At 42.8% G+C, this 9,307-nt stretch overlaps 1 protein-coding gene across 19 annotated transcripts in view; it reads right to left on the reverse strand.

The window, feature by feature from the left end:
- Positions 1-6,057, reverse strand: part of SUSD1 (sushi domain containing 1) — a 57,453-nt gene extending 51,396 nt beyond the window's left edge. For 15 of the 19 annotated variants that reach the window (XR_013924714.1, XR_013924715.1, XM_080370998.1 and 12 more), the window contains exon 1: positions 444-6,057. Coding sequence is in view for 15 of the 19 variants with exons in the window: in XM_080370998.1 (XP_080227124.1) it covers positions 444-525 (82 nt within the window). In the remaining 4 variants the exon portion in view is untranslated. The other 4 variants (XM_080370997.1, XM_080370999.1, XM_080371005.1 and 1 more) reach the window with 2 other exon arrangements.
- Positions 6,058-9,307: the final 3,250 nt, after the last annotated feature.

The following is a 9,307-nucleotide window of genomic DNA, read 5'->3' on the forward strand; positions in this document are numbered from 1 at the left end:
CCCGACCACTACGGATGAAACTTTACGACTTACTTACCCTTAGTACCATAACATTTTTCACTCTGGCACCGAAGTCACCACACGGTTCCAGCCCTACCAGCCAGGCCCTCCCTCAGACGCGGCTCCCGCCCCGGCCAGGCCCTCTCGCCCAGCAGGTGCGGGGGTCGCTGCCGCCACGGCCCTCACCACTCCCCGGGCAGACGCCCACCACGGCCCGCCACCGCCTCCACTTCACCGCCAACGCCCGGCTGCCGCCGTGCCGGCAGGTCAGGCGCCTACCGCCGGGCCGCGCTCCTCCCGCCGCCGCCCCCCTCGTCCCGCCGCCGCCGTCCCCTTCGCGCCTTCTCCGCCTCGCCCGAGGGGCGCCGCCCTCACGGCCCAGCCGCGGCCCGCAGCGACCGGCGCCGGGTGCGGCCGGGGGCCCGGGGAGCGGCCGCACTTACCCCGCCACCGCCCCGCGCACTGCGGCAGCGCCAGCAGCAGCAGCAAGAGCGGCCCCAGCGCCCGGTCGCCCCCCGGACTCATGTCCCCGCCGCCGCCTCCGCGCCCCTAGGTGCTGTGTGACCCCGCTGCCTCCGCATCCTCCCCGCGGCCAGGAGAGGGGAGGGCGGCCCGAGGGGAGGGCGGGAGGCCGCGGTCCCCGGGCCGAGGGCGTCGCGCTGCCCCTAGCGCCTGCTTCCCGGCGGGGCGGGGGCACCCGGTGGCAGCCCTTATCGCCGCCGCCGCGCCCGCGGCCCCCCCCGGCTTTGCCCTCAGCGAGGCCTCTTTCCTCCCTCGGCCGAAGATCCCTCGCCCTAAAACCCTCGCTTTTCTTCCCTTTTCGGTTTCTTACATCTTCCCTGGCACTGCCCCTTTCCTTCCCCAGGACACCGCCTCCGCCGCGGCCGGGCGGGTGGCAGAGCCGATAAGGGCTGCTGCGGTCGGTAGCGGCCGGCCCGGGGCCCGGGGCAGGGAGATGTGGCGGGAAGGGTTATCTGCCATCCCTGGGGAAGGCGGCTACGCCCGCTTGTGCGCTCCCTGACCGCCGTCGGGGGGGGGTCCCCCTGGCCCGGCCCGCACCGCTGGCTGGGGCGCGGAGAGCAGGGGCCGGGGGGGGGGGGGCTGCCCCCCGCTCGGCGGGGTCGGCACCGATCGCGGTACACAGGCCCTCGGGGTTGCCGCTGAGCGACGCTTCCTCGGTGCAGGCCTCGGCCGCGGTGCCGGCGAAGCCCACAGGTGTGCTGTCACCGGTACCGGCAGTGCTGCCTGGCGAGGCTCCTGCTGCAGGGGACGGTGACCCTCCGACAGCTCCTGGTAGTCCTGCAGCACTGCCAGCCTGAACTTCAGAGCGCGGCCTAAGGGGGGTGTTTGCAGCTGCCATCGCCCAGTGACTCCAGTAGGGAAGTGGCAAGGAGATGAATGGGGGGCAGCCCAACAGCAAGATGGATCCAGGCGCGTTTGATGTGCACCAGGGACCAGCAGGGACCCTCCTGACGGAGGTTTGCTCACTGGCTGCATTGGTGTTATGTCAGTGCCCTTTAGTGCTAGCACAGACAAGGCTTCCGTCACCACTGCATCTGAGTGACACAAGCCCCATCTGTTCCTGGTGCGCTACCACGACAAAGACCAATCTGTGTCTGATTTCAACAGAAACAAAGCCCAGTTTCATAAAACGATCAGCTTTATTTACTTTTATTTATGTAAGTTGGTCTGTCCCTGTGTATTTTAACTACTGTTCTGCCTGCTTAAATGTATACATTTTTATCCAGCTTCTGCTACACTTACTCATCTTGACCAGGGCACAAAGTGACCTGATTCTTCAGCGCCGGCCAGTTAGATCACAAGCAGGCCTGCTTTTGGAGTAACAAGCTACAGATGTCAATACTACGTATTTCTGTCTTATATTACTGACATTGGAGGCATTCATTCTCAATGGTGGCATGTAGTTTATACGGAATGATTCAGAGAGCAATTGTTCTGCACAGCATATTAAAAATGATATGGAAAATAATTTCTCTCCCTTAGCAACCCACTGAGTTGCAGACCCAGTAATCAGTGCAATTTCTACTGTTCTTTTTTATAAAAAGTAGTAGGAACACCTATTCATAATTACAAACACCTCACACAGCAAACAGCAAAGTATCTTTGGCAGGAGGCCTGAAGAAATACATCATTATATTTATAAGGAAAACAAGTTTTTTAAAAAGCAGTATAAACATTCTTTAAAGAAAGTAACAAGGAAGTGTTATCAGTTGAAGAAAATGCAGGATGTAGACTGAAACAAACCTTGTTTTGTTCCAGTCTAGGATGTCTTAAACAGCCCATTAGTTGCTGTTTAAGACATACTTCAGAACCAAATAATTAAAATGACACACAAAGGCTACTTTACATACATGTTGCTTCCATATCTAAATTCAAAGCACAGTCATAAAAGATGTTGAGAGGTCATCTTTTCTGTTTTTCTGTTCTACAAGATCAACTCTACATAAATGATTCTTGACATACTTGTCTAACTTGTTTTTCGTAGTGACAGTGTTGTAAAATTCACAGCATTCCTAAGGAATCTGTTCCAGTACTTCGCTTTGTAATCTGAAAATGGTAATCTAAGGTTCAATTTAACTTTTAGTTAAATTGTTATGTCTTTCTTCCGTTCACAACAGACTCCCAAAAGCCAAAACCAGCACAGTGATCTGGACCCAGGTTTGAATCAGCCACTGACATGAGTCATAGATCACTTGTGCCCTGATGTCACCTGCCCAGGTTGTCAGCTAATTCATTTAGGAAGACAAAGATTCAGGAGGGCAAGACAGATCAGTGTCCCGACATGCTGATCCTTACAGCTTAGACAAATCTAGTGTAATTCATGCAAAATGTTTAATGAAAATACAGGATAATATTCACATAGATTTTCTGTTCTTGACAGGGTAAGTGTTTTAATCTTTCCACTGTCAAATTTGAAGGACCTAGTTTGTAATGAGAATGTTTTCTTTGTCCCTGCCAGAATTAAATCTCACTACCCTGAAGGCATCTGTACCACTATTTGCTTCCATTTCTCTTCTTTATGATAAAGAAAATAGTTGTGATGGTCAAAGCAATTGAATATATCCAGAGACACTTGGAAGTTTCCTGTGCAGTTTTTTCCTTGCAGCTGTCTAAATGGAGATAATTGAAAATCAGAAAGGCAAGCAGGATTAAACATTGCCCCAGCTGTCTGTATTTGTTCTGTCTCCTTTGCAGAAAGTGAATGTTACTATGTCATCTAAATCACATTCGTCTTGTAAGGATGTTTGGCATAGATTATGCTACATATTCTTACATATAAAGACAAAATATTTGATACTAATGGCTTTTTCAGCAAACAGATTTTTAAAGACACAGCAAACATCTTCAGAGTGAATAAATGTAATTCATCCTTGTTAACAGATAACTCAGCTATTCATAATGCAGTTGCATTCTCAGACATATTGCTACCAAGCACTTCTTTCCAGCTGTCAATGAAAAGAGTAACTGCAACCTGATGGAAGGTTCCTTCCATCTGAATTCTGCCTCTCTTGCCTATTTAATCAGATTAATAACTGGTTTCTGATTATCCACTTAATTTCCAGAATAAGCACAGCAATTGTGAAGCAGAAATAACTGAAAAATTGGCTTACCCTCTTCAGCTTCTAATGAAAATGCGTCAGTATTTATTTATTATTTTTTTTTTTTAGGGAAGAAAAGCATCTTCTTGTAATGACTTTTGCTACAAAGGAAATACTACCTCTCAAGCTGTTTGCAGCAATTCTGTCTGTACTCTTAGATGCCCCTATGACACTGTCTCAACTCCTGACAAATGAAGTCAAGAAGCGGAATTTCTGCAAAAGAATTAGTGAGAGATACCTAAACTTGAACCTTAAATATTGAATGCTCCTATACAATTTCCCTGGAGGATAGGCCCTGGATGAAACAGACATCAGAGCATGCCATATACATCTCGTAGCTAGAGCATGGTAGGTGATAAAGCCTGCTGACAGTTGCTGCTAATCAGAAAAGCAGTTCTACAGAGCAAAAGGGCTGCTATCTGTGGGTTTTAGCATAGGAGTAGGAGCCTAAACTGAGCTTTGCCACAAACTCACTGTGACCTTTGATAAGATAACCCCTTTCTGCCTCTCTTCACTTCTCACCCCCACTTAAATGTGAAACTGAGATAATATTCCTACATAGGTATGTTGAGGCTTAATACTATATAAGTGGGTATGAGATGCTGCAATGTCAACTTCTCAGATAGAAACTCTGATGTCACCACAGTCTGCTCCAATTTGTAAACCACAAGGACTTAGTGTCAATCACTTTATGGGGCAGCATCTTAATGTTGCTGGATCTTGGAATATCACGGAAGAAGGCTGCTGACTAGTCATTGCTTCTGATTGTTCCATGCTATCATACACAAGCTCTGTCATTGTTTTGAGGGCTATGCTGATTGGAAGGCAATAGTTAAGAGGAGAGAGGCAGAAAGTCACTAAGGAAAAGTAAAGAAAAAAAGAGTAACAGCACCCACTTCATACAGGATTAAAAAAAAAAGTCTTGTCACTTTCTTAACTCCAGATAGATGAACAGACTAATCCTAGAATAACTGCTAAAATCAGAAGAGAAAGTATTGTGCAATGAGCTTAATGCTTCCTGCTCTGCTAGGCTCCCCAAGCTTATCCACAGAGGTGCTGGTCTTCCTATCGCAGCTGCACAAATCTTAATAACAACAAACAGATAAGTCAACAGTGAATTATAGTTTCTTTTATAGGTACAGGAAGAAAACCAAATCCCACTGACTGTATTATCCCTCTCTTACCATTAGCTTTGCTGTATTTTGAGGCAAGATCAGTCTAGAAGTCCTATAATCATTAAATGGGAAATACTGGCACTTGTCAAACTATATTATCTATGAAAATAAAAAAAAATCCATACACATCTTATAAGAAGGCAAAATCAAATGTTGACTAGACACTATAAACAGTTCTCCTCTACCTTTTCAGGCACCTGGGGGTTCTTTTCCCACAGCTTCTTTCCCTACAGACCAACTGTTTCTTGCCACCTAGGAATCTCATATTTGCATCAACACTTTGTAATGGGCAAGAGAAGAATCTGATAACCAAGCCTTTCATAGTAAATACCTTGACCTTCACTCCCTGAGTTGTAGGCAGTGCAGCTTTCACATGCTGTTTATCCAGTTAAAAGAAACTGTTGTTATCTTAATTAGAAAGCACCTCAAGTTACTGCATTTTTAGACTCTGCGAACACAAAGCCAGCAGGATGAGCTGGATTTCAGTATACCATTATGCATTCATGTTTGGCATACAAAAAGAGGGTGCTTTTGTTGGTTACAACACAGCATGAGGTCTGCTCTTTGGTCCTTCAAAATTTGGTTAGGTATAACTCAATTCATTTACTGGCAATCAGAAAAGAAAAAGAACCTGGGTGATGACATTTGTTATATTGTCATAAATTGTAATAAAGACATAAGATTGACATTTCTTGGGCAATAGAAGGTCACCTAGTTGGTGCTTTGGGGGCTTTTTGTTTGTTTTTTGTTGTTTTTGTTTTTTTTTTAATATTAATTGCAAGGCTGACAGCCCTGTTTATCTTCAAATAGTTTACAATATTCCCACAAGACTCTTCAAGTCTATCAATAATGCTGCTGTCCAGAAACTGATTGGCAACAAGAGACTACTTGCCACAGTAATTAAAGGTTGAATTCTGTCTAGTACTGAACATTTGTTATTGCACCACAAAAATACAGTAGCTAAATGACAAAATCATTGACCTTTACTGGGATTTTGTCTACTAACTGCTTCTCCCCACCATGAACACAGTACATGTCAGTCAATAGGACCTAAATAAAAATTAGGGATCAGAGTTATGCTGGAAGATGACGGCAAGTTCTCTATAAAAGCAAAAGAAAGTATCTGGGAGACAGGTGTTCACATTCTCAAGAGTCCTAAAAATTTGGAGGAAAAGACTCACACAACTAGACTTGTCAATTGTTTCATTTTATGTAGACCCAAAATTAGGGAGATTAGCGTACATCTCTGATAAAGGGTCTGTGCCTGAAAATGCCTTTTTGTATGTACTGGCCTTGGGATACTGCTTGTCAGTCCACAAAAACACAAGTATTTGAAACATGTATTTGTTGGCTTTTAGAGCATTTTTTTTTTTTAAAGCACTGTCTAGGATTAAAGAATTTCCAAACACTAAAAAATTTCCAAATGAAAATACTTCCAAAATTAAACTGTTCTTTAAATGTAATCATTCCTGCTTTAATCCGGAAATTTAGGCAGCAAGTCACTGTAGATGGCACAATAGCTAGGGAACAGGGAAAATGTATTTGAACCTAAGCTATTGCTTAATTGTGATCAGTGTTATGGTGAGATATTTGAAAAAACCAAAGCATTGCTGGCAGAAAAACACTTAGAGATGTCTACGTATGTGGATAACTGGCTAGCTGAAAAAGTTCACATAAACATAGTCTAGCTGGCTGGACAAAAATGCACATCGCTCTCAGCTTATCTGAAGTAAAGCAAAAATACACTGTCTTTGGCTGTTCTTGTTACACAATAACAGGAAGATTTTGGTGGGAAAAGAATGTTGCAGGTGGGAACAGAAAACTACAGAAGAGAAACTAGGGGCGGGCTTGGTATTTAGGCAACTAACCAATAATGAGCTTAACTTTTGTAATATGTATGAGCTAATTATAACAAGGCATAAAAGGTGACTGTAAGGGACAATAAACGAAGTCTGCTGATCACTCATATTGAGTGACTGTGTCTTCCCTCCGTCGCAACATACGTATTAGAACTGTAGGAACATCTATAGACATCACTAATTTACCTTGTACCTAAGAAATTATAGCTACATCTTGGAAATGATGAAATTCAGAAATAACCTACTCTGCCTTTATGGTTGTTTTTTTCCTCTTCGTATAGAAAAAAACACTCCTTAATGACAACGCAAGTGTTTTCTTGCAGGTTATCATGAAATTAAAATATACTGCATATGAACTGTCCTTTTCTGCTGGCCTCTGAATGACAGATCTATCCAGCACAACATTTCTCAAACAGCAGCTTTTCCAGTTCTTAGGAATCCAGATTTCTGAGCATATATTTTACTTAAAACAACAACAAAATCTTTACTCAAAACAATTCAACTTTTACTTACACTTAGTGATCCTTCTATGCTTATGATTCTAAACATGATTATATATAAAAGCGACCACTTGGACCTACAGTAAATATTTAAGATCCAGAATAAAAATTTTGGGCATGTTTTAAATCTGTTTATTAGCTTATCCTCCTGAAGAATGCATGGGCAACTTGCATTCTAGAATATTCCCCCAAAATTAATCTGGACAAGGCAATCAGTAAGCATACAATGCACCAGTAAGTGCTTTACCTAGACTACTTTTCTGATCCTGTAATTAAAATCTATTTTTGAGTTGCAGAAGAGGCATTGCAATTGGTTTTGGTCATGCACAACATTCCTCTCAAAACTCCTGTGATAATATCATGAAGAGGGAAACTGAGACAAATGAAATTTGTCTGAATACACTAAATACCCATAGATCAATTTGCAGAAGAAATCAAAGTTTGTCTTGCAATGCATTGTCAGTTGTAACCTTTAAATCTGTAAGCAAAAAAAAGTCCATTAAAAATACAATCTTACATAGAAAAATGTATAGAAAAGCCGCAAACATTAAAAAAAACTTCTCTCTCCCTCCACAACAAAACTTGATATGGGCAACATATGGCTACTACGCATCTCTAATGAGTAGTTACTGAGCTACTCCCACACTTAATCCTCTTTTTGCCTTCTTGGAGAACTTTCTATACACCAGAAGAACTTGAGATTTGAATAATGTAAGTCTGTGGGAACTAAATGGTTACTGCCTGTTGAGTTCTGCACTAGGCTGAGTATTTTTTTCTTGCTATATACTACATCAACTCACTGTCTAATTACAATTACAGAATTAATTTCATACCCATTTGAAGTAGTCTGTGACATTATACAGTACGTAAACCAAATATCCTAATTTATAAGTGTCTTAATAATATAACACTGTGCATTAAGATCCAGGTTAAGTGATTTTACACTTCCTTCCAGTCTTTAAAACACCAGGGGGTATTTTTCAAGGGCCTTGATTAAAATCTGATGCATCAAAATAAAAACTAAGTGAAAAATATAATCTTCCCATAATATAAAGTTGAGAGAATCAAAGCCCCGTAGAATAAGCAGCTTGTGTAACAGCTAAAGAAAAAGATGCACAGTAACTGAATACCTTCCTCAAAGAAAAACAATTACAGAAGCAGCAGTCATAGTCCTGCATGAACGCTGAACAAAGGGCTCTATAAAGAGTTCCAGGATGTACTTTGGGAATCTTGCAAGCATACATAGCATGCCCTGAAGGTGAAATTACCCCAGGCCATGTTGTGACAGGCAGACAGTGACCTGCCAACCCAGCGCAGAAAGACAACATTTATGCCATAACAAGTCTTAGCATCAGGAAGCATGGTGTTATGTATTAACTTTTATATCCCTGTGGATGAATCAACACTGAAAGATCTTATCCTGGGAGATGTTTAAACTCAGGAACTCAAATAGCATAACGTATTGTCAATTACTGTTGAAAGGGAAGGCACCCAATAGTTGGGATAGGTCTCCTATCAAAATCTTCAACCAGTTCAGTATCTGACAGACTAATGAAGGCTCTGAGGAAGTGGGTAAACTTCTTGAAACACATACAGAAACAGCGTGAATGCTTTATACTTTTGACAAGATAATCAAAGCCTCAGCAAGGGAGAATTCTAAGCCATCCAGTCATGCTGAAAACATACACACAGAGAAAGGAAAAGAGTATGTAACACAAGCAAACTTCATATATGAAGGAAGACGTAGAAACAACTTTCAGTTAACAGAAGTGATATAGTACTTAGGCAGCAAATCCTTTTCAGAAACTTACTTTGCTCTTAAACAGAAAAACTACTCTCACAGCTTTGTAAAATAAGGAACCATAGTTACAAAATTCATAAGGTATTTCCAAATCTGTTGAGCAGATGAGTCAGATTCTGTGCATACAGGAATGACAGTTTGCTGAACACAGTGTATTGTTGCTTTTAAATCTCATACTACTTTTGAGCAATTTGGCCGTGGGAGAGAACTGGAAATAAGAGGGGAGGGAAGGAATGAACAGGTTAGAAATGCTGAAAAACCAGCGACTGACATTGCCACGTTCTTTGGGGAGAAATAAACCTGACAATCTCAACTTTTTGTCAATACTTAACTGAAAGTTTTTAATTAGAAA

The sequence above is a fragment of the Falco punctatus genome (genome assembly GCF_963210335.1).
Source record: "Falco punctatus genome assembly, chromosome: Z".
Classification (NCBI taxonomy): domain Eukaryota; kingdom Metazoa; phylum Chordata; class Aves; order Falconiformes; family Falconidae; genus Falco; species Falco punctatus.